The sequence below is a fragment of the Oryzias latipes genome, chromosome 7, assembly GCF_002234675.1.
Source record: "Oryzias latipes chromosome 7, ASM223467v1".
Classification (NCBI taxonomy): domain Eukaryota; kingdom Metazoa; phylum Chordata; class Actinopteri; order Beloniformes; family Adrianichthyidae; genus Oryzias; species Oryzias latipes.
In genome coordinates this window covers 23062245-23087056 of record NC_019865.2, presented here as the reverse complement: position 1 = coordinate 23087056, position 24812 = coordinate 23062245, and the positions used below count along the sequence as shown (strand labels likewise).

The window sequence follows — 24812 nt, the reverse complement described above, 5'->3', positions numbered from 1 at the left end:
TGTATTTGTTACGTTAAATTACGCTCCGTTCTGATGCATCCACTTGTAGATGACTAGATCCATGAACGTCTTCACCCCCTTCGTCTGTATGGCTACGGTAATGTGGGTTGGGGGTTTGAGGGGCTGTAAGCTAGTGGTAGAGCATGTAAACAGAGAGCTCTCAGCAACAGGGAGGGGAAAGGTGCAGCGGGGTTAAAATGGTCCCACCCACAACTCAGAAGTGATTTTCTAAATAACTCCTGCTGCTCTGCAGAAACATTGTCCTAGAAAACAACACAGGTTTTTTAGCCTAATCATAATTAAAAGACCACTGAGAACACTTTTACAATATCAGAGCTGCTCATTCCCAGTCCTCGAGATCTACCACTGTGACTTTGTTTCCAGATCTCTAAGCCCTGCTAGCTGCTGATTGCTCAATCAGATGTTTCCACATTGTGATTGAATGAACACACCTGGGGCCTGTTTCAGAAAGGAGGTTAAGTGTAAACTCTGAAAGAGAGGTAACTTATACTCGGAGTCAGTGTCCATGGTTACTTACGCTGTGAACCTAACCTGGTCGGGAGCAGGTTTTATTCTCTAAACTCAAGGTTTCTGCCGGTCCCCTCCCCTTTTTAAAGACGAAGCGGTATTTTTCGCTTTAACCTTCATTGCCCACATTTCCGTCACACAGAGACGGTCTAAGTGACAAGAACGGCTTGTCCTTTTTTGGAGGACCCAGTAGTCGAGGAGGCTGCATTAATTCGTAGAGAATTACATTTACCTCGTACGAGGATTTTGAGACCTAGACTGGATTTTTTGTCATTTCCCCATACGTTTTTGTTTGAGCGTTACCGTTTTTCATTGCAGTCAATTACATTACACAATGAAAACAACATTAGATATGTATTACTATGTAGATGTTTCATATGTCAAATATTGTCAACAAAGCCTACATCCATGACATGCTCAAATTTGACCTGATTGAATTATGTTTTTATACTTCATTTTTAACTGCTGCCATGTTCTTTTAATTCCTGCAGGATTGCATCTACACGAAAATGAAATCAGGGACATTGAATTAGATTAATGTAACAATTACTTTTTGGAAACACAATTTGCTAGTACTGCTTACTTTCTTAATCCCATATAAACCTATACCACTTGATCAATACAAGGGTAGACAAAAGCTCACTTTTAAAAACACAATTACATGTATTAAAATTAAACTGACCAACGTTTGCAAGAGGGGAAGGTTAACAAAAGAGTCCTCTAAACATTACCGACGTTAAATGCATTCCCCCCCCCCGATTGGTTCTGTACACTATGCAGCATTTCATGCAATTACACCAGGAATAACACTTCAAAAGTACACCGAAATATCGCCATTTTTTATTTCACACCTTACGCTATTTAAAAAGTTATTACAGCCAATATTTTATAACAAGGATTTAAATTCAAACTTGCGCATTAACTTGAGCAGCTATGTTTTCCCACGCCAACTGTCTCTGTTTTGCAGATGCAGCGGTGTTGCTTTTCTTCCGGAATATGTGCTCATATTCACTGTAACTCTGCAGCAGCACGTCAAGTTCAGCTGGCGAAAAATACGCAGACCTCTTTTTTTCCATGGTTGCCATGGTGACTCGTAATATCTGCGCTCCATTGATAATGGCTTCTTACCTCCGAATCAGTCCACCCAGAGTTGATTGACCTAACTCCGATCAGCTTCTCTGAAACAGAAAACTCAGAGTTGTTAATCTCTCGATTGACCAACTCAGAGTTCAAGTTTAACCTCAGAGTTGGTTGAACCTCCTTTCTGAAACAGGCCCCTGGTCCAGGTAATCGGCAGCAAGCAGTGCAGGGAGAGCTGGAAGACAGGTAGGATGCAAGATTTAGAGGACCAGGAATGAGAAGCCCTGCGATTGTTTAAAAGCAGGTTGGAGTAAGTCTTTAAAAAATAAAATGCATCAGGCTGTTTTAGGACTGTTTTGGAAGAACCGGGTGACAATTAAATAGCATCTTTTACAATGTTATTTCAGTTCTTCTTATATCTAACTTTTTTTTTTCTCCACAGAAACGACTCGTCCTCACACAAACTAAAACCATGGCAGAAACTGTCATATTCTTTCTGAGTGTTTTTGCCCTTGTCACCACCACACAGGGTGAGTTGTGACATCCAGCATGAGAAACACTCTTCTCTGCATTTGTCATGCTTTTGTGTCTCTTTATTTTCCCTTTCCCTTGGATCAGTTGAAACACTGTTTATTTAAATCCAGGTTAAAGACCCACCTGTTCTCAGCTAAAATTGATTAGTCTGGATTCAGAAGTTTACATCTGTACTGTTTATCTATGCTTGATTCAAATTCAGTTCTTTTTCACTTTCTTTAGATCTTATTTTGATGATCATCCTTACTTTGAATTGTCTTTGTACATTGAAGGTATGCAAATAAACTTGCTTTCATTTATTTGTTTCCTAAATAGGTCAGAGCTGTTCTAAACCCGTTGGAAATGCAAACATGTCCTTGAAGGATGAATATATCCTCACCAATACTTTCCCTGACCAAGCTCGAGTTTCTTTTGGCTGTAATGGTGGATACGAACCTTCTGGAGGGTCACCAACTATAACCTGCAACGCTGGATCATGGAGTGAACTGACATTAACATGCCGACGTAAATATCGCCGCCTAACTTATCAAATTTCTTTTTTTTAACATACTTAAAGATGATTTTTGTGAGCCAGTTTAGCTCGTGCTGGTTTGCGGCGCCTTCCGTCCGTGAAACCAGGGTTCGACTCCGGGCTGCTCCCTGTTCCCTTCTCTACCTCTGTGCTGGTCCCAAGCCCGGTTTGAGAAGGTTGCGTCAGGAAGGGCATCCGGCGTAAAACATTGCCAAATTTACCATGCGACTTGTTCGCTGTGGCGACCCCTGATGGGAGAAGCCGAAAGAGGAAGAAGACTTAAAGATGATTTTTATTTTCAGTCTAACTTTGCTCTGCAGTTCATTAGTTATAAGCATAATTCTTTGGCTTCTCTCATTGCAGGGAAGTCCTGTGGTGCCCTGGGAGATGTGGAGAATGGAAATGTTGAATACCCAGACGGTGTTGAGTTTGGTGACAAAGCGGTGATTACTTGTAACCCTGGGTTAGTAAAAAAACAAAAAAGTCAATCTTATTTCAAGCATTCAATAAACCTTTGATATTAATATTGATTAGAAATGCAGTTTTGATGGGGTCATACTTGTAGACAAGTGTTTTTAGATGTTATGTAGCACCATCACTACCTGAGTGTCTTTGAGCAGAGCACTCCACCCCAGAGTGGCAGCTCTGTATCTCCAGGTCTTTTCGTTATTTAATTTGCAGATACTTTCCTGATACAGTTTGGACATTTTTCTCAGACTGTGGCTTTTCTTTGTGTTTCTAATGGCTCAGCAGCAGCAACACTAACACAGCTCTGACTACAAACCATAGAATCGTATCCCATTAGCTCCCTGTTCAACACTATGGTGTAGCTCGTCTTGCCTGGGCTGTTTAGGTGTTACGGGCTTAAAACCGCGCTACCATGTCTGGATTTTGAAAAATGTTCACTACTAGTACCTGGTGAAAATGAACTTTGGACACAGTGAACAACACAGACACAAAAAGATGAGATCACTGCAGGAAAAAAAACATCAAAAATATGAATGGCACTAAAATCTTTTATGGGGCTCAACAAAAAAAATTCAAAATCCACTAACAAAACCTAAAATGCGTGTGTCAGGGATATCCAAATCTAGTTTTATAATTATGGGATAGATACAGGACCTACAGCTCGGCTCCAATGTTGTGGCAAAGTACCAAATTTTAATTGGAAAATTAAAACTTTTGTTCAAGCGATCCTCATGACATTTCACACACATGCTGCCAGGTTAAGTTTATGATCACAACCGTTGACCTTTGACTTCAGGATGAGGCCGCCATCATCAATTTTCCCAAAAAAAAAATTACCTTTAGAACCAACAACAAATTTAGACTCCACCAAGGGATTTTGATCTATTGCTTTGTTACTTTTAAGCATCTTTGGAATTTTGATTTTATTTCGATTTTTATGCCGCAAAAGAGGCGTTTTCTTATTGCTCTCATATTGATGACTGAAATATTGTGAAACTTTAATCCATAAATCCCTGGCTCAAGCTCAGCGAAATAAAATGCCATATGATAAAAACATATTGGGAATGTGGGCGTGGTTAACAAAAAACCTCAATGTCTTCTGCCCATTTTTCTAAAAATTTCAGGTGCCCCCCCAATAAATAAAGTTGTTGCTACAGAGATATAACGAACAGGAAAGGCGCAATAAAAAAAAAGTGGTTTATTTTAATTTTTTTTAATGAATGTGTCACATGCTGCTTTTGACCTGGGTGGCAGTGGCAGAAGTGGGGGGTAAGTGCTGTGTAGACGTTGCTAAGCCAGTGAGGGTGGGTCAGAAGGGGAGGCGGTGAGGGCGGTAATGTGTTGTGCCTGCAAAGACTGCTTTTTTTTAAAGTCTATAAAAGTTTGACAAACTATCGTGGTCGTTTAAATTCCATCTTAGAGAAATTTCCACACCTTTTTTCTTCTCCCTGAATACAGTTACGCACTTGTTGGTGATAAAGAAATCCTTTGCATGGCCCAAGGATGGGGTAGCAGGGTGCCCACATGTGATGGTCAGTGATCTTCATGTATTCACTAATGATGACAAATTCCTGAAAACGGCTAAAGTTTCCTTTTTAATTTTCTATTTACAGCGGTGCAATGTGTAACGCCCCAAGACGTAGAGAAGGCCACCTTCAGTCCGGTTAAAGAATCTTACAAATATGGAGAAGTTGTGACATACAAGTGTTCTTCAGGATTGACAGCCATCGGATCACTGCAGTTGACGTGCTCAGATGGAGGAAAATACGACGTCCCCCCTCCAACATGTGTCTGTAAGTGTTTCATTAGTATCTATAGATGGTGTTTTTTTTGGGGAAAAAAAATGTTTTCTTTTTTTATTGCAGTTGTTCAGTGTGAAGATCCTATCACAGGTCTTCTAGATTATGAGGACGGCGCGCGGCCTCCATATGGATTCAAGTCTACGATCAAAGTGAAGTGTGCGAAGGGTTATGAATTAGTCGGACATCATACTTTGCAATGTACAGCAGAGAGCAAGTGGTCTCCTGGCATTCCAACATGTAAAAGTAAGTTTTAAACTAAAATGTCTTTAAATTTGTATTTATTTATTTTTCCTTTACTAACAAGCAAACATGGGTCCACAGAAAATGGGACGGTGTGGGTGATCTCAGGTTTAGCTGACGATCCAAAGATAATTTTGAAAAAAGAACACGTGCTTCCATTGATGCATATTTATTTATTTACAGCCTTTTCCAGTTATGACTTTTGTTTCTTCAAATCCTTGATCTTTTCAAGATGTTTCAGGATTTTTGCCTCCATTGAAATCCATGGGGAATCCTTGAAAACCTTTGCTTCTTACTGTGGTGCAGAAGCTCGCTGGTTCGATACCCAGCGCTCACATTTTTTACAAAAAATATTGTTCTTGTTATTGTGCTGTTTTCACTTTATTTATAGTCAACTTTGATCATTTATTTATTTATTTAGCCGATTATTACCCTTTAAGTTTCATTTTTTTATTCACCAATACAGTATTCAACCCTGTATTTTCTTCTGGAAATGCAGCTCCTTCTCGTTTCTACTTATTCTGATTCATAGAAATCTTGTAAACCTCCTGCCAGGAGTTCAGGAGTTCGTGTTTTATAAATGTACCCAGAAAGGGCCTAACAGTCTGTTGGTTTGTTAGTGTGATTCTGGCTGAGGGTCTGATGGCGTCGTCAAACAGAGCACGGCGTGACTCTCATTGACTGTATATGAGAACATGAGTGAGCGGGACGTTACACATAGAAAATGGCTCACTACCGGCTCCAAAGAAATTAACTCAATTTGTCCGCCATTTATTTGCGATGAGGGCGCCACCATGCTAGTTTTAGATGTCTTCAGTTAGCAGTGATTGGTCTGAGTCACCATTTCTATGGACCACTCTCGCCAATCAGGAGTGAGTTTGTTGGAAGTCCACACCCCTACCACTTCAGGATCTGATATCAACCACTACTTTAATTAAGGCATCTGATTGGTCAGTTTCTAACTTGAATAACTTGGACTGCAGAAAAAATATTTTGGAAAAAATAAATAGGATTAGCAAGAACATGTTGTTAACAGGTAGTACAACAAGAGTGTTTATTCTGACATATAGGACTGAGGAATAGCCGTTAATTTCTCAATAGAAGTCTATGGGATTTTTGGGACCCAGTGGTTACTTCCTGTTTGGGACCCGAGGGGGGGAGGGATCAGTCAGTCCAGTTCTCATAAACAGTCAGCGGTTACAACGGGCAACTGCCAAAACATGTTAGCATAAAACCACATGCTTTGTTTGCTTTTCATTGGGTGGAACAAAAAAGTTTGCCACCTGGACCACCTGCCACCAGGTTGTTAAACATAATTTGTCTTCACGATGGGGGGAGAAGCGGGATTTTGGTCGACAATCATGGTTTAACGCACTTTAGTACACGTTAGCTGGTGTGATCATGTCCTTTAGATGGACATGTTGTAACTTTTATTTTTACTTATGTGTTTTTTAAAGAAGCCATTGTGCCTCCCGTCACCACCACCACAACCACCGCCACCAGATCCACTACAACTCATAGTCCATCAGGTATTGTCCGTTTGCTGGTCAGCAGTTTCACTTTTACAAAGACTTGAAATAAAAGTAACACATTTTTAAATTCTTTCCTTTTGGCCCATGTGGCTTATAGTCTTTTGGTGATGATGTTTGTTAAAGCATAAACAGTTTACAAGCCTTTCTTTTTTTTTCTCTGACAAACTTTACCTTTTAAATGGTGGAATCATAAGATTATGAAGAAAAGTTATTTTAAAGTTCTGTTTTGGTAATAAATCAGTTTTTATTTCCTTCCTATTAATTTAGAAAATGGTCACAAATCGGTATTTATGACTGTGAACCACAGACTGTAACAACAATGGACAGCTCGGCCCCTCCCCTCTCGTGTTCCCAAACAGGAAGTAACCGTTGGTTTAAGAAGCCGAAATCCCATAGATTGAAAAATAAACAGTTACTGTATTATTCGGTCATTCTATTTATCAGAATAATTATTCTTGCTCTGATACCTTCTTCTTAACGTCATCTTTCAAATCCTAATTTTTTTTTAAAGATGTATATTTTTTTACTGCGAGTTATTCAACCTTTTAACTGACCATCAGATGCCTCAGTAAAAGCATGTGGGCCTGACGTCCAACGTCTGAGGCGTTTGGGTAGCCAATGGCAGCAGACTTCATCCGTGCCGTCTGGGGAGCCCTTTTCCTTTTTTTTTTTTTTTTGTTAAAATAAACAAAAAGGATTTTCCCATGTTTCTCTGGCTCAACATTGATGAACCAGGAGTGAGAATCTATAAAAATATGAATAAAGAATGATTTTGCTGTTTCAATGAAATCATAATTATGGGAATAAACTCAAACCAACTCATTTAAAAACAGGAATGTGAAGAATACTTTGATTTACAGCAGGTGCATTCAAATTTCTGTCTGTGTATATCTCATTATAGCACATGCAAGATGCGGAGATGTTTAGAGTTTGTATTTATTTATTTCCAAAACTCCTAGAAAAGCATCTGTAATCACATCTCCATGTCTGGGTTCATGAGATCAGTCAGTCTCTCGCTGCAAAAGCCGCTTTCCGCCGCTACTTCCATGTCTCTGTGACCCAAGTTAGATCAAGAGGGAAAAATAAAAACAATCAAACTAAAGGATCTTTTTTCATAAGCGCTCTGGCTGCCGGCACAGCAAGCAAACATGCTCCGCCGCCGGGTATAGCAAGCTGCTATGTCGGGTTCCAGCGGAGCAACGGCAGGCTGGCGACCTCATAGTCAATGGAAACGCAGCGTTCAAGAGGTAGAGGCGTGGAAAGAGGCGGCTCACTCCTGTTTGGCGACAGTAGTTCCCATAGATGCGATGACTTAAAGCGACTCGGACCAATCAATGCCAACTGGTTTCAAAATGGCGGCGCCCATATCAGGAAGCAAGGGTGAGGGATTCGGCCTGATTTTGCGAGAGCCAGAGGTGATTAATTTTCTATGGGTGACGTCACCCTGGTATCGTCCATTGTTTTTACAGCCTGTGATGTGAAATCTGCACATACAATCAAAATGAATCAGGAGGGTTGTTTCTATCTGCTGCACCTCAAACACACGCCTGTAAACAAAGATTCAAAACAGATGGCATTCGAATATCCTGTCCTATTCATATTCTTATTCAGTGAAAAAGATTGTTGCTTTGTTTTTGTAACTGGTTTAACTCTTCATCTTCAGTCTCCCCTGATCCCAGTGATCCACGAGGTAAGTTGTAATGACCTTCATTTGTAAATTTAATTTTTTGTTTTGTCTTTTTTTTTTCTTCCCTTGTTTGTGTCTTTATTAATTTCCTTTGCTCAGGTGGTGGAAACTCTGTTGGAATTGGCCTTGGCATTTTTGCAGCGGGTAAGTTTCAGCTTCTGATAAATATATTTGTAAAGCAAACTGAAGGAATGTGGAGCCAGATAAGATTAGTAGAAAAAACATGAGCAGTGAAGCTTTCGTTTGCATCCAAAAAACAAGTGCAAACGGACAAATTCAGCTCAGAAAGCAGTAGTCTTCAATCGTTTTTTTAATGGTGTACATTTTTGCTGTGCAATATTCATACTTTGCACTTTAGTAATTCCTGTGACCCCACTAAATGTACGATTTTAACTCTTTAACACTCCAATCCCCCATAACAGAGCAGCTATAGCTACGATAAAATCAACAGGAGTTGCTTTATAATTTTGCTGCTTGACCCTTTGAAGTGTTTAACAAAACATTTTCAAGTGATATTTTTATAGCAGTCAGGATCAGAAATTCAATCCATAGACCAGTTCACAGTGTGGCAGTGAATGGAAAATGTCGCATACTTATATAGCGCTTCTACCTTCCCCAAAGGCTCAAGGCGCTTTACAGTCACAGTCCCATTCACTGGGTATTATATACACTGCCATTCAGTGGATATAATGCAGTGTATATAATACTACACTACTGTTGTCAGATTGATATGTCCTTAATTGTGGTCGGCAGCCAAAACTTCAAACCATTTGCTTCAAGCTGCATTCACACCAAACCCGATTCGCATGTCAAGTTCACCTCTGATCATGTCTGTACACTGACCCGACATTACATTAAAGCTGGAGGCCCTTCATGCACAAATTGCAACTTGAACTGGTCTATTTATGAAATCTATGAATTTCTTTCCTTTTGAAATCCTGCATTTTTAAGCAAAAAATACAATTTTATGTTAGAAAAGGTTAGGAACTAAAATAAAGTTTCCTGTTTCAGTTGAAGTTACTACTTCTGTGAAAAGTGTATTTCAGAACTCAATGCATTTAGTTTTGGATGAAAATTAGAAAAAAGGGATTAAAATGAGATGAAAGCACAGGAGTATTTGAGCTGTAAATTGACCCTCATCTACAGTCATTTTTAGCTTATTTCTGCTGAAGTAGAGGCGGCTCAAACAGCGTTAAATGTGGGAAGCTCCTTATCGTAACATCATGTCTGAACATCTCTATTTTCTTGTTAAAAATGTGTAGTCGTCGGGGTTGCCGCCCTTGTCACCTCTATCATATTATACAAAAAGAGAAGGTAATCCTTTTTGTTTTATCCTCTTACACAGACTAACCTCTTAAAAGACTCTATTCCTGCAGCCCCTTCTGCTTTTCTGTTCTGTTCTCTTTCTGTGCACTAAGCCTTTGTGTTCTTCTGATTACTTGTGGTGTAAATGTTCATCCACAGTGTGGTCGTTGTCATATGCACTAGAATCTACCTCTGAAGTCTCACTTTCCACCACGTTCAAATCCTGAGTGTGTGGCGTCGCACGTTGACTCTTTAATGTTGACGTTTTCCCAACAACTGTCACTCTTAAACTCTTGACGCAGTCAACAAAAAACAGGCCGATTCTGTTGTGGAGAAAAGCAGCTTTGCGCCAATTTGCACAACGGTGCAAAGCTGAGCTGAAAGCCCAGTGCGTGTGTTATTGAGGCGTTAAACGGTTAATCATCTAATGGTTACATTTAATGATTAGCTGATTATCTAAACACTTCAAAGTCATGCTGAAATGCACATCTTATTAAAAACAAAACAAACACAGTGATCTGCTGGACTGCTCGCCCAGAAAATCTGTTCAATGATTATGAAACATGTTTATGAACTAGGAGATGACGGCCATTTCTGGAAGCGGAGAACTTCATGTTGTGGCTGTTTTGCATCTGCGTCACTTTGAGTGGGCAGCTAGAGCCGTGATCCTCTCTGCTTGTCGTTTATCTGTGGTTAGTGAGGTAAATATTCTACAAAGGACATTCATCATATCCTGAATGTCCTTTATAAAAGAAGATGTCTTAAAAACTGTTAATGAATAGACTGCTAGCAAGTCAATAAAGTAATTAGAGATGCTTTAATTTCTATAGACTAGACTTTTTAGAAAGATTTCCTGAAAGGCTAACATGTTTCTTTATCCTGGCCTGGTGATTTGACCAACACTCCAGTGGCTCATGTGAAGCTGATCAGGATGCAGAGGGTATAGATAATGGATGAATCTAGTCCCACTCCTGCATATTTTGCATTTTTAAATAACAAATTTTAAGTTCAACGTGCAAAGCAGGAGCTGTGCATTTATCTTTTTTCACAAGAAAATCTGCCTCCCTAGAAGCTGTAGCACACATTACCGGTCTTTTGTACAACGTTACAGCTTTGTTTACTTCAAAAACATAGAAAACGATAAATAGAAATCATAAAGGTTTTGTGGAGGGTAAACAAAAGCTTAAATGTTTGTCCACAGCAGCAGGTGGTTCTCCAGAGAGGCTGTCAGCTCCTTCTGTTCACATAGAAATTTCCATCACTTCAAATCAATAAATATAATAAAATATCCAGTTTATTCTATTTTGAATTTCAATTCTAAATTTAAATTCCCATTAGTTATCAAACACCTAGGTGTGTGAAATAGGTTCTCCACATCTTAACTATTCCCCCTGGGGGGGGCGTGGAGCTGCAGACACAGCAGCATTTGGGACCTATTTGGTGGTTTAACTCCCAATCCAATCCCTGAATTCTGATTGTCAGTCAGGGAGGCTTTAGCCCCATTTTCAGTCTTGAAGGACTGGACTATGGATCTGCACCAAGTCTCAGGGCAGACGCTCTTCCACTAGGCCACTGCGTTTAGTCTCTTAGTACATTAACGTTTTCAGGAAGCGCTCTTTGTTCCCCAGAAAGTCGGACTAAAACACTTTATAGGACAGTTGATTCCTAAAGGTGGAAATGTTTGAAATTTGGAAAAACTCATCAAAAAATAAAAATAAAAGAAGTTTCATACTCTATATACTCATGTTTGTACTTGCCCACGAAAGCAAGGCAGGGCGTCTGCACCTGCAAGAGCTCCGGCGTCTGCGTCTGCAGGGGGGCCGGCGTCTGCAGGGCGTCTGCGTCTGCAGGGGGGCCGGCGTCAGCAGTGTGTCGTACTTTGCTGGTACTTGGAGCAGGGCTTCCTCCAGCTGCCCCACATGTTACAAGCATGTTCTTTAAACTGTCACAGGGCAGGAAAAGTGGCCTTTTACCACTTCTACATATCTAATACCTGCAGTTTCCAGGGCCTTTACATTTTGTCCCATAATGCAATAGTTGTGTTGACGACACTGTAACCAGAGGGCCAATATGGCACCACCAGACAGAAGTGATGCTCCCTGTTGTCTCGCCTTGTCGCTTCAAGAGACACTTCTTCAAGAGAATCATTCAGACTTTAGTCCTCCAGGCTGCAATTTCCTCTGAGCTGTTATTAAATCTTCTAGAAGTGTTAGTTTAACCTTTAAACACCAGAGCTTTAGCTCCAGTGTTGACATTCTTTTGACCACCCTAACTCCTCAAGCTTTTACACAATTATTGCAGTTCCAACGGATTCTGAAGGGGAGAAAACCGGCCTTGCGCTGATATGCAACACTTTACGTTAGTAATATGTTGCTTTTCCCCGCATCAGAATTCAAACCAGTCGCATAAACGCTTGAAGAGTTACGGTAGGTCAAAGAACGTGTGCTCTTTAGGGGTCATCAGCTCTGGTGTTGAAGGGCAAATTATAACCTGGTTCATATGACAACAATACATTCTGTGGTTTTTTAATTTTGATTTTTGGAAATAATCAACAAATTTTAATTGGTGATCTTTTTGGATTATTTTTAGTCCTTTTTAATTCTTTGGAAATTGCAACCTCAATTTAGTGGAGTAGTCATCTAAACCCTTGTAGTTGAATCAACTCCAAATGCATTGAAGATCACTTCTGGCCTTGTGGTGACCAGTGGCTTCTGCTGTGGAGAATAAAGTGGTCGTGCCTTGAGTGTGGGTGTCGTGAGTGACGGGACTTGAGTGGACAGCTGCACGTTTTTTTTTGTTTTTGTGTGCTGGGGGTGCTGCTTGTAGGTTGGGTGGTGTATTTGACTTCCTCAAACCCCTTTAGACCAAATGCTCCACATTTGTGCGGAGATCCATTAAAAAATGTAGCATTATGTCTGAACGGGTTCGACCTTCCAAAGCTCAACAGCCTCGATAAACGTATGTCATCATTGCTGACGACCTTTGCTGGATTACAGCGCACAGAGAAGTACGGACAGAGAGACTGCAAAAGATGGAGAGAATGTGAGACTTTCGGTAAGAAGGACAATTTCAAAGATTTCTTTTTTCTTTCATCACTTAATAAAGCAATACAATGATGAAAACTATAGCTTGACTAATCAGACCAGAAAATGGAAGTCTCATGTAGAAAAAGGGAACATCTGAGCCTCACAATAGAAATATACAAGATCCTGTTTTACCTTTTGCTTTATAGCTCTGTTTAAAAAAAAAAAAAAAGAAGAAATGAGGAAAAACTGAAAAAAATGCTCTGAGGTAAAATAAAGTTTCTGATGTTTATTTAGACTAAATATTATTCTTTCCCTAAAATATTTAATCAGATCCTAAGTTTTAGTGTTTCTAACTGAACAATAATTAGTGTTCTAATCTGATAACAATGACTGTGTCTAAATTCCTTCATTACTCCCTAAAAAGTAGATAGTGCCCTGGCTTTAATACAATTTGCTAATGCTTAATACTACTACTACTACTATTTATTTTAATGGAATATATGACATCACCCGTTTGCAGAAGTTAAAAACCTAATAAATATGAACATTTTACAATGATTTTTTTATTTAAGTTGTAAACTGACCAATCGGGTCCCTCAATAAAAGTATGGAAGCGATTCTGTAGCATAATTAAAAATAAAGGTCAAAACCAGAAATGCTTTTTCATTTTCAAAATGAAGCTGCATTTTTTTGACTCAAAATTAAAATGAAAAAGAAAAAATGAAAAATTGTGTTCTGGACACCACTGAAACACAAATTCATATGATGGTTTCTCAGATCGTAGCAGCATTTCCGCCTTCGGCAATCGGGAGCTTTGCGCTCCGCTATGTGAAAGCAGCTGCCGGTCCGAAGAAAAAAAAGGCTTGTCCACGGTGCGTCCGAAGGACGACAGCAGAAGGCGTAATTGCTGCTACGTAGTCCTGAGAAGCTGTGTAAAATCATCAGAAGTTCACAACCATCACAAAAACCTCTTCTCTGCCGCAAACACAAAGCTCCACTGCTCCTGGTGTGTCTGTGTCTGTTAGCAGACAGTCACACGGAGGAAGCAGTGACGTCATCGCCCCGCCTCCTCGCTGGAAATGCTTTTTCGAATTGAATATTGAGACAATGTTCGCAGGGTGGATGTGTAAATGCAAATGCAATCCCCTCTTTGCATTTTCGTTTTAATTATGACACAGAATAAGCGGTTTTAAGTATAAAATGAAAAGGCATTTTGAAATATTGCTTTTTCATTTTAATTTTGAGTCATTTGATGCAGTTACATTTTGAAAATGAAAAAGCATTTCTGTTAATCCATTTTAGTTGTCAAATTAGACATTTCTAAATGAATTTACAAGAGAACTTTTTAAAATGAAATGTCAAATACCTGTTTCTTTATCATTTTAATTAAGTGACAGAATAATCCGTGTTGAAGAAGAAAATGAAAAAGCATTTTGAAGGAATGCTTTTTCATTTTAATTTTGAGTCAAAAAATGCAGTTACAATTTGAAATGAAAAAGCATTTCTGGTTTTGACTTTTATTTTTGATAATGCTACACAATCGCTTCCATATAAAAGTGTGTTCCAATGTTCAAAATGATGAACAGATTTCACTTCTGATTGGCAAGAGTGGTTGTCATAGAAACAATGACTCAGACTATTTGGACCAATCAGTGCTTACTGACATCTGGTTTCAACATGGCGGCATCGTTATTACAAGAAAAATGGCGGCTGAATCAACTTCATCTCATTGGAAGCTATTTTCTGAACTCTGGCTTTCTGAGACTTGTGGGAAGTTTCCAGGGCACTGGATTTTGAAATTGTACATTCGGACACGCCTACAAAATGGCGAACACAGTATATAGTGCACTAACCGGGAAGTAGTGAGTGAATTCAGACACAGCCGCTGTGATGAAACACAATTTACCAGCACAGCTGTGATTAGGCTCTGGTCCCCCGATTAGTGGGTGTCGGTTTGACTCTGCTGTGCGATGAGTCACCATCAACTCCAAAGGCCACAGCATCAACACGGCTACCACCAGCTGAATATTGGTGACCCTCTCATAAACACAAGTCCTGCTGGAGATTCAGGGATGTGCCACTGAAACGTCTTTTTCCTCAGTTGCATTTAAACCTCATTTCTGAATTTGATGATTTTTTTTTCTTTTTCCATCTTTCATCAAAGCTGTTAGCATTTGCGTTAAACCAGGACTAAAGTTCTGCTTCAAAGCTTCAGTGTTTCTCCTGATGGCGCAGAGGCTAAGTCACGTCTGCACATGTGGCGACTGCTGCAGCCGCAGCAAAAAAAAAAAAGGTTTAATGAACATAACGGTGAAGCATCCACATAGTGTCATAAAATATGCAGAGAATATATCCCGAATGCAAACAGCATGCAAGAACGTATCTTTTTCCTTCAGCTGATTATTTTCTCTGAACTAGCTTTTTTTTTAAACTACAGTTATTTTCTCACTTGATACATTTACTGCACTCCAAAATAATAAATTGTAGTCATCCCAATTGAACAATTTTTAACAACATATTTCATCAACAAACCCTTTTCATGTTTGTTTTTATTTGTATGCATAATTCTTGACATGCAATCAAACTGCCCAAAGGGATAAAGGTCCCAAGGTCTCAGCTGCTAGAGCTACTCCAGAGTAGTGCAGTAGAGATCCACTTGCAGATGTTGGGGTTTGGGGGGGGGGGTGTCTTGTATGGGGCAGTCTGGAAACACCTTGACTTTGCATCAAGTCTGTAATTTGTCTTCCAGTCTCTGAACGGGTACGTAGTTGTTTATGACTTTTTTTTTTATTTGAAATGGTTTATTTCAAGCAATTAAGTAGAAATAATACACAACAGCAATATAATCATCAGTTATACATTCATACAGTAACTAATCAAACTTAGGATAATTAGACATATTAATAAATATTGCTTGAAAGGGAGTGGGAGGAAGCGAACTTATATAATCCCACCCCGTTATACTATAACCATTTTATTACATGATTTATCAATATCCGGTTCTTAGGTTTTATCAGACAGAATTAAAAATCATAAGATATCGATAAAGCACATGACAAAGATGAATTACTTAAGTATTACGTCAAAAATACCTATTTTAGAAAATTCAAATTTATGGCAATTTATGGCAAATGCAGATCAGTCATCTGAAATATATGCAGATTATCTTACTTATAAAAGCCATTCATATGAATAAAACATAATACTATATCAGTAAAGTAGACAAAACTGTTTCAGGAATTTTCATAGCAAAATTTCATCAAGTATCAAAAGTTAAAAACATGTGCAAAATTATGCTACATTAGGAAAGATTTTTGAATCAATTTATCAATTTTTGGAGCAAGTGAAGTAAAATCATTAAGTCAATCAATTTAACAATTTTCAATAAGTGATTAATCATTTGTTTTACTTTTTTAAATATTTTTTTTGTATTTTTTATAATAAAGTAATGCTGTAGGGGAAAAGTAAAAAGGGTCCATAAGGTTGGTATTTCTTCTTTTACTGATAACAGCTGATCTCCTGGGTTCAAAACAGAGTTAATAGTTCTCTTCGATGTTATGACTGCAGACATTAGATTCAGGTCCATATCCTTCTTCAGCTGATATCGGCTGCGGTGAAAGTTGAGGTCAAGTTGTCTGCAGGTCAACTTTAATGACTTTAACACAATTGATTGTTCCTTTATGGTAGAGCTGTCACATCACCCACCTCACTGCGTTCCAACAGGGCAGAGATCCAGTTTTTGACTAGTCCAAAGCCTGGATTCCCTTTAAGCTTCAATGGTTTTCATTGCACCAACGTCCTGCTGAAAACAGTGGACGTATGTGGAAAAAATATAAAAAACTTGAATAAAGAGTAAATGTAAAAAAAGTTAAAAAAAATATTTAGCACTATGGACTTTATTTACCAATATCTCTCTGTGTTAGCAACAATGATCAACATTTTGTACTGCAGGCTTGTGGATGTCTGTTTATTTTTGGTATAAAGTCTGACTTTTGAAATGGGAGACGAATGCTCTCTTCTGCCACCAGTGGTCATTCGAGGACCTGCAACATTTGGCACTTCCTGGTTTGTGCAGTTAGAGAACAAATGTTGGGGCTTGGGACAAGATAAGATGAGTTTTATCTCTGGTTGTCTTTTAGCTCTTTGATTATCCCAAAGATTAGATGAGGCTTTACTTAAACCACTACGTTTACAAAAGATACCACATAGGTTGTCTTTGGCTTGACTTTTCAGAGATCACACGACAAACCTATAAGACCACACTGTAATTGTAGAACAGAAACTAAACTAAACACGAAAGTTTGTCTCAGAACAATTATTTCGGGAGGACAATCGAATAAGATGTGAAAATGTGCTGGAATGGGGCAGACGGGACTGTTTCACATTATCCAAAGACGCGACTGCCTCACATGAATGACTCTACCTACCGATTACCTGGAAAACTGATTTGATTGATTACTTTTTTTTTTTTGGTGTTCCATTGGTCAAGAAGTGCTCATGTTGTCTCCAAGTTGCTGGAGGTGTAGATCTCTTTAAGTTTCCACCTCTAAATATACCAAGTGGGGAGGAGTCTTGTGCGTTTCTCATTACAGAACTTCCTCTTGAGGTTTTTCATAACTTCTATCAAACTAATTTGCACTATGAGCTGTTTAGCAATGCTGCACGTTGTCCGTCCTTTGTGGCCGTGGCTCTAACACCGTCAGCTGCTGACTCACAAACCGAAGATTCTTCCACAGCTTAACTATTTTCAGCTCTTCTAAAGCAGGAAGAGAGAACTCCCTATCGTCTAACTTTTTTATGCTCAGATGTTTTGGCTCAATTTCCTTGCTGTAATAGAACTTCAAAATGTAGTTTGATGTTTTAACTGTGACAATGTTCAAACTGCTTGGTATTATTTTAAACTACATTTGCTTTTCTACAGCTGCTCCAAAACCATCGTGACAATTTGTAGTTTTTATGGGTTACTCATCGTATCCCTTGTGCTATCTTAGAAAGATTTCATGTAATCCATGGACACCAGTGAAGATCACAAATCATTGGGGAAAAAAAGGTTCAGAGCACTGTCTAGTGGGTCTAGATGACCCAACTCCCAACGTTAACATGCCTAGGATGGCACAAGGGCTACAGTCCCACTTTGATCATCTTTTGATCTACTTTAAAATGTCAGTTGTCTTTTAATGATAATTATGCAGTTTTAGCCAAGATCTAAAATCCATGCAGCGTTTTAGAGGACATAGTTCTGCAGATCGGCAGGAGTTCATTAGAAATTAACCTCTCTTGTGGACGGGGCTGCTGTCGCTGAGCGATCCCTCCCCCTCTACGGAGAGTTTCTTTATTTACGTTTTCTCCCGCTAGCTTACATCACCTCACACCCTCCACTTAACATTAATGGCCAACAAAAATGGCGAGCAGTATCGGAGCGATCCAGCCGTACAGTTTTGATCCAGATTCCAGCTCAGACGAGGAAAACATAGACGTACGTGGATCTATTTGTCTAGAAGTGAATGCATCGGAATGGAGCAGGGCAGGAACCTTGTGGTCCAGTGGATTTACTATGCAACACAATCATTTTGAAACAACATAGTTTTACCTGCTCCTGATTTGCAATGATTTAAAATTTAAAAAGATTAATTTTCTTTATTTGTCCTTCACCGTAAGGAGAAATGCCACAAGAACACGTTCAAACACAACCGTCATCGGAGAGGGTCTTCTAAGGTGACTTTCTGCCTGCAGAACTAACAGTAACGACTTTCCTCTGCATACATCTGTCCACAGTAAACGTCGCAACGCTACTGGTTCAGCGTTACTTGCTGTGAAAACGGCTTCTGAGGAGAAGGACGTCCCCCAAGGCAGTCTCTGAATGCATGTGGAAATGACCCTGACCTCTCAGAGGTTTGCCCCCAAGTCTTGGTCAAAAACTCATCACATAGTTTAAACATGATTAGTTTTATTTGATTCTTTCACAAACCCAAAAAAATCCATAAGATATTGTTTAGAAATGTCATTTACAACTACTTCCTGTTTGATTTTATTGTTTTTTATCTTTCAATGACTAAACTTAACTTTTTCAGGTGTTTAAGTGCAGCTTAGCTTCTGTAAAACCAAAACCCAGCCTGTTTCCATTGTGTGTGTTGTCTAGAGACTGAGGAAGAATTCAGATGAATACAATCCCAGTTGCACTGTGTTGCTTACTGCTCTAACAGAGATTGTGATTGGTTAAAAAGCAGTTGTGAAAATGGAGGGGGGGGTCCCATTGATTAGATTCGTCGGGACTGTTTTAACTTGCACCTTAACAGAGGAATGGATGGTAGCTGTCCGATCTCTAGCATAGTGCCTAAAGTAAAGGTGCGATCAGCCTTACTATTAAAAAAAAAAAAAGTTGGTGTTCTGTCAGCTTCCTGTGTGGCCCACAAGGTTTTTAAGGAAGCCAGCATCAAGTTTCATACTGTTTAGAAGGTTTGTGCTGAATCGACTTCAAAAATGTCCAATTACTCAGCAAAATTCATGCCATATCTCTTTATTATAGTGTATATACCACTGTGTGTTAAGTAGACAGGAACTTACTCCCTGCAGTCACAAAAACCTGTGTTGGCTCAGATCTCTGAATGTTTTGCACTTGCTTAGCTTTTTATTTATTGAACAGAAATTGTCACAAAATGTGTGTTTGGGATGCAGAAATGAAAACTTTTTTTTGTAATCAGTTGACCAAATAAAATCGTGAATGAAGTCGTCTGCCTGTGTGGTGACTGAGGAACCGACCTGCTCTGAGAATCTAGTTTCTACAAGGATGAACATTGGATGGAAAGTTTCACGGAGAGAGGATGAAGTTTTAGACGGCAGGAATTTGGAGCATCGTCGTGTGGAAAACGGAAATACAGAAGTTTAATGGAGGACATTCACAGAACTGCAACAAAGATGTTGTATTCTGTTTTAGTGCCACCTGGTGGATGAACTGTGACTGACCCACACTTGACAACATTTTTTTTCTGACTTTTTATTAGGAGGAAAGTTTTCAGTATTTGCTTAAAGGGATACTGCAGGCATGTTTTTCTCGTTTTACCTCCATGGCAACCAGCACAATTCAAATGTGAAATCCTCTTCAAGGTGAGGAGATGAGATCTGTCCTTCACTGTAACCGATTTCAAATGGTGCTAGAAACAGAACGGACTCTGAACACCAAAAGAAATCGGTCAACCTTGGAAAGAGGACAAAGAGCTTGAGGAGACAGGATGCTGCGGTCCCACTTCTGCGGTGGCGAGGCTTTTCCTTTTCTTTTTTTTTTTTACCCAAACAGGTTATAAAATGCCCCAGCTTTCTTCGGCCACTGTTCTGGGACGCGTCTTGTGGCGACATCCTGGTGCAGGTCCACACTTCCCACCCCAAGAACACTGATTTCAAATGGTGCTAGATAGATGACAGCACTCTAAGCCACCATCTGAAACCAGCTTCCAAGGAGGGCACGTCTGATAAACGATGACATGGAAACCTGAGATCCAGAAAACATTTCTCCTCTGCAACGTGACAAGAAAACCTTTTACAGACGGCAAAGGGAACATTTTACAGTCGTAACCAAGGAAACACTGTCCATACACTAAATGTTGGAGTTTCAAGGCAGCTGGGTTGTGAATATAACAGGTCTAAGGTTAATCTAATCATGTGCTGTCTATGCTTGTTAAAAGTCTCGCTCAGATTATCTTTTATCTATTTTCACAGTGTTCCCAGTGGGCTTTTAATTACGGTGATGCTGTTTTTAGCCAAAATCCAAAAACCTGTCGTTCTCTAGGCCATAGTTTGTGCAGAGCAGCAGCAGTTCTGATTTAATTTTAAACCTAATTGTCTCTATATATGTCCATCAGAAAAAGGTCAACAAAACACTATTTTCATAGGAGTGGGTTTTTAATTCTTTGTGTTTAGAAATATATCACTTTTGGAAGAAATAACTAAGTTAATGTTTGCAGATGTCGACCAGACTTGGCCAAAAGATTTGAGTTTGATAGGATCAGTAAAATTGGAAGAAATTGCATTTTAACCATTTCTCCTGTTTTTAAAAATCCTTGTAGATGAATTGATAAAGTTTGTAAATGTGACACACTTGAAGCATACTTGAGTATAAGTTAAGCAAGTACACTATAGACCATGTACGAGTGTGAAGTCTATGAACTGAATTGGAAAATTTTAAGTTTACAATATATAGATTGTACAAAGTAAACTGCCTCACTTTTAGTATAGTAAATTAAATGGACTACTTTTTGCTACTGGTAATGCAAAGGAAATGCTGGTAGTTTGTCCTAAACTGAACCACAGAAAGGGCCCAAAGCAGTCTACCATGAGTGTCATGATGAGATACTTTATCCTATAAAAGCTGACGTGAATCAGAAGATGAGATGAAGACAAAAAACACTGGAAAGCACCGGAGCGCCTCTCAGTCTCACTGCTTTATGTTTCCAGCACACCCACATGACTGAGCTGACACTCGATCCAAGCTTTGTGGAAGTGTGAAGGGCCCGACCAGAGCAGAGGTACACAAAAAAAGAAAGGCTTAGCTGCGTGTCTGCACTGCACTGACGTACCTCCCAGACGAGTCCCGGTCTCTCTGCTGCTGCTGAGGAACGAAGGCGGCAGGTGATCGGCCTCCTGTGACTGCAGGGGAAGAGAAGGGAAGAGGCGGTGAGTCTACAGCGAGAGCCGTGACGCAGGTGAAAGCGCCACCGTGAGCTGAAAGGGTGTGGCGACCACAGGTAGCAGCCAACTTGCAGCCTTGTCAATGATCCAGGAAAAGTGCAAAGCTGGATCAACATGTCTGCAGGTAAAGCGAGCACTGAAGTTTAGGGACTCACTCCCACACACTGTCTGCCTCCACCTCCACGCTCACAAACATTTCAGTTTCCTGAAGCCGTCTAGGACGGCAGATGCAACAAGAGGGAGGACAAACTGCTGTGACTCATTTATGAGTTCTTATCAGGCCTGCAGAGCACGGCGCTGCGAGTTTGACGCTCGGATCAGTCTGTAGGTGTCTGGTCCCTTTCCACGGCTGGCTCAACCCAACCCCGTCCGCTTGTCTTTTTCGTGTTGTTTTTGTTGATTGTGTGCCACTGGACCTGTTGTGTAACACTTATAAAAGATTTAAAGAGACAGGAGGGCGTCTGGAGAGAGCGATCAAACTGCCCGATTGGTGGCGGCAAACCCACAGGGTCCAGAAGACGGAGGGAAAAACAAGCTGAACGGGGAGGAATCCGAGAGTCAGGAACAATCATGTGCTCCTAATAAAACCCACTTCAAGCAAACATCAGTCGGTCTGAGCGACGCTTCTAGCACAGAGGTTTGTTGTGGTTTCAGTTGTGTGTTTGCTCCATGCCAAAAGACCTGCAGAAAATCCTACAAGTTACCCTTGTGCTACTTGTACATACTTTTGAGACATCTGATTATAACTTAAACAAATTGAATTAAAAAAAAATGTGGATTATCGAGAACATGTTAAAAAAAAAGGTTATCAGAGCAAGAGCGGTTATTTTGACAAATAGAATGACTGAGTAATAGTTTCTCTATGGAGGGCTTTGGGAGAAGTCTTCTGTTGGAATCAGCAGGTACTTCCTGTTTGGAATGCCAGGGGGGAGGGGCCACTCGGCCCAGTTCTCATATACAGTCAATGATTGGCACCCACTGGGTTTGTGCACTACGATTAAAGTCTTCCAAGTGTTTAAGTATTTAATACTATCTATAACTTTGGTCACGCAAAAGAAAAAAATAAGTTAGAAAAGTCGTCGGTGGAAGAGTTCTGTCCAGAGTTCTGTCCCATCTTGAACCCAGAGAGACATTTGTCAAAAAGCTAACTGGCTAAACGGGTCTAAGGCTGAATTTTTTTGTCGGCCGCACATATTTAAAATAAACTTAAAGTCCTATTATCTGTCACGCACCTCGGTGTGTGACAGATATACGTGCAAATAGACACTTTCTTTTTAAAGATTATTATTGAAGTGTTGGGGGGGGGGGTCATGATGTGATCTGTTTGACTGTAATCTTACCATTTACAGTATTTCCTATTTAAAGTTTAATTTTACTGAATCCATTTACATTCTTCTGTTTTTAAACTCTGTAAATGATTTTTTTTATCTAGTTATAAAGTTGCAGATGTTTAAAAAAACCCTAAAAGGATCCCCAAACTTCTGTTGCATGATGCAGCTAACAGCAGTTTTCCATCTCATTGGCATCAGATGATCCGAAAATGACAGGAAAACATGAACACCGAGTCCTTTTTGGAAACCAACTCAAACTGATGTTAATGGTTGGTGGAAACTGAACTGCCTCTTGCTCATGGTTCAGTCATGGTTCAGTCGAGATGCAGAAAACTTCCTCTTTTTTAAGTTCTGGCTGCCTAAACGGGTGAAGTGTGTGGGTGCAGCATGTGCAGCCGGCGGAGCTCCTCCCATCCAATCAGCATCCAGCTTTGGCCGTGAGGCCTGCCATGCAGCAGCTTTGGGAAGTCGGGCCCTTTTCAGCTGGCAGAGCCGCCAGAGTGGCCAGAAAAGTCAACATTCTTTTTGGCTCCTTCTCCTGTCACCGTGACTCGTGACATTTAGCCTCGCCTTTTTTTTTTTCTTTCTGACTAACAGGATGGACTTCCAGGAGAAACTGCTGCGTCACTGTCTCTCCTGACTACGCAGAAACAAATGCGTCCAGGGAGAGGCTTTCTCCAAATCCCCCAGTGAAGAGGCGCACGCCAATCACATGACGACGAACATCATGTTCTGATCCGACAGCACCGAACGTCCGGATCCTCAGCAGCCGTCTGCCTCCCTGCTTCTCCTCCTCCAGCCAGCGTGGAGGCAGATGCAGGCCGGCAGACGCTGTAAACACACACATCCATACATGTGAGGCCACACGCTGCACTCGCCGTTTTTTCATTTGATTTGTCGTACTTTCCCCACCCGGCCGCGGCTCAGCGCTGAAGTACAACAGTGGACTTTGATTATATTCACCTGCTGGCGCCGATGTGATCGGCTGTATTCCTCGAGGTGCTGGCGGCAAACAAAACAAAAAAAAAAAAATCCTGAAAATGCTGAGATTCTTCCAGAAGGTTCTGTTGTTGTGGCCCGACCCAGCATCACCAAGACGGCCAAACAAAAGCTAGTGAAAGTGTGTCACAGCCTCAGCATCCAAACACATGTCAAACCACACCAAAACTAGCCAGGAGGAGGAAGTCCAGGCGGTCCAAAACCCCCGCCGTGTCCACTTCAGGTGGGGACCGACGGTTCTCCTGTCATCTCGGCTTCTGCTTCCTCCGACGTGAAAAAGTGACGTAGCAACTAATCCCAAATCTCTTGGTCTCTGACTTGCTCTGCCTCCCTCCCTCCTGCCAGAGAAACTCTCTCTCCACCCCCCAACCCCCCCACCACCACCACGTTACAGCTGCTGTTTAGACTTCCAACTCTGTCTGACAGAGCAGCAGAACCGAACCCACAGCGGCGAGAGCGGCCATGGCGCCGGCCCTCTTCCTGATTGTGACGCAGCACTTAATTCTGGCTGTTTGACGCCACAGAGCCGCTTCATCCAGCTGAGCTAGCTGCCAAAACTGAGCAAAACTGCAGTTAAAGGGACCCTTCCACCTTGCACTCTCCCCTCCTCTGCTCTGTGACGTCCTTGTGTCCCCATTTCCCCCCCATGTGCGCTTATAATTGGGTCTCCTCCTCCTCCTCCTCCTCCCCCGGCGCTCTCCTCTCCGCTCCGCTCTCGGGCAGAGACACCGCACTCCGACTCCTCTGTCTGCGAGGCAGAGCTGCCTCCCCGATCACCTGACAGCCCACTGCTTTTAAAGGCACATCACCAGCATCCGTTGCATAATGTGGCCTTTTTTTTTTTTTTTTTGAAATGCAGCTCGATGAAGATGATCCCGCCCCTCAATATACACAGCGTCACCTCACCACGACCCGTAAAGGGAAATGTTTCTCTTTTCCTTCCTGTTGCCGCATTTATTTTACCGCAATTTCTACGCAATAAAAGGACCCCCCCACCACCACCACTTCTTCTTCTTCTTCTCTGACCTAAAGGAAATAAAGCAGAACATCTTCTGATTAAAACAGATTTGAGTGAAAGTTGTTCTCT

General features: G+C 40.7%; 1 protein-coding gene and 2 non-coding genes across 20 annotated transcripts in view; 1 reads left to right on the top strand and 2 right to left on the bottom strand.

Annotated features, from left to right (window-relative positions):
- Window positions 1–19439, top strand: part of LOC101157860 (membrane cofactor protein) — a 34423-nt gene extending 14984 nt beyond the window's left edge. Inside the window, exons 2-13 of one of the 18 annotated variants that reach the window (XM_011477546.3) lie at window positions 2051–2138; window positions 2458–2646; window positions 3017–3116; window positions 4580–4653; window positions 4735–4914; window positions 4987–5166; window positions 6621–6692; window positions 8359–8385; window positions 8482–8526; window positions 9645–9696; window positions 12684–12741; window positions 18489–19439. In XM_011477546.3, coding sequence (XP_011475848.1) covers window positions 2081–2138; window positions 2458–2646; window positions 3017–3116; window positions 4580–4653; window positions 4735–4914; window positions 4987–5166; window positions 6621–6692; window positions 8359–8385; window positions 8482–8526; window positions 9645–9696; window positions 12684–12741; window positions 18489–18491 — 1038 coding nt within the window. In that variant the 5' untranslated portion in view covers window positions 2051–2080 and the 3' untranslated portion in view covers window positions 18492–19439. The remainder of the gene's footprint in view (window positions 1–2050; window positions 2139–2457; window positions 2647–3016; window positions 3117–4579; window positions 4654–4734; window positions 4915–4986; window positions 5167–6620; window positions 6693–8358; window positions 8386–8481; window positions 8527–9644; window positions 9697–12683; window positions 12742–18488) is intronic. The other 17 variants (XM_004070895.4, XM_020704873.2, XM_020704875.2 and 14 more) reach the window with 17 other exon arrangements.
- Window positions 19440–19830: 391 nt separating this feature from the next.
- On the bottom strand, window positions 19831–19922 carry mir29a (microRNA 29a). The gene has a single exon (NR_107111.1). It is a non-coding gene; the product is annotated as a microRNA 29a (primary transcript).
- A 156-nt stretch (window positions 19923–20078) lies between these two features.
- mir29b-1 (microRNA 29b-1) lies at window positions 20079–20180 on the bottom strand. Its single transcript, NR_107110.1, has one exon. It is a non-coding gene; the product is annotated as a microRNA 29b-1 (primary transcript).
- Window positions 20181–24812: the final 4632 nt, after the last annotated feature.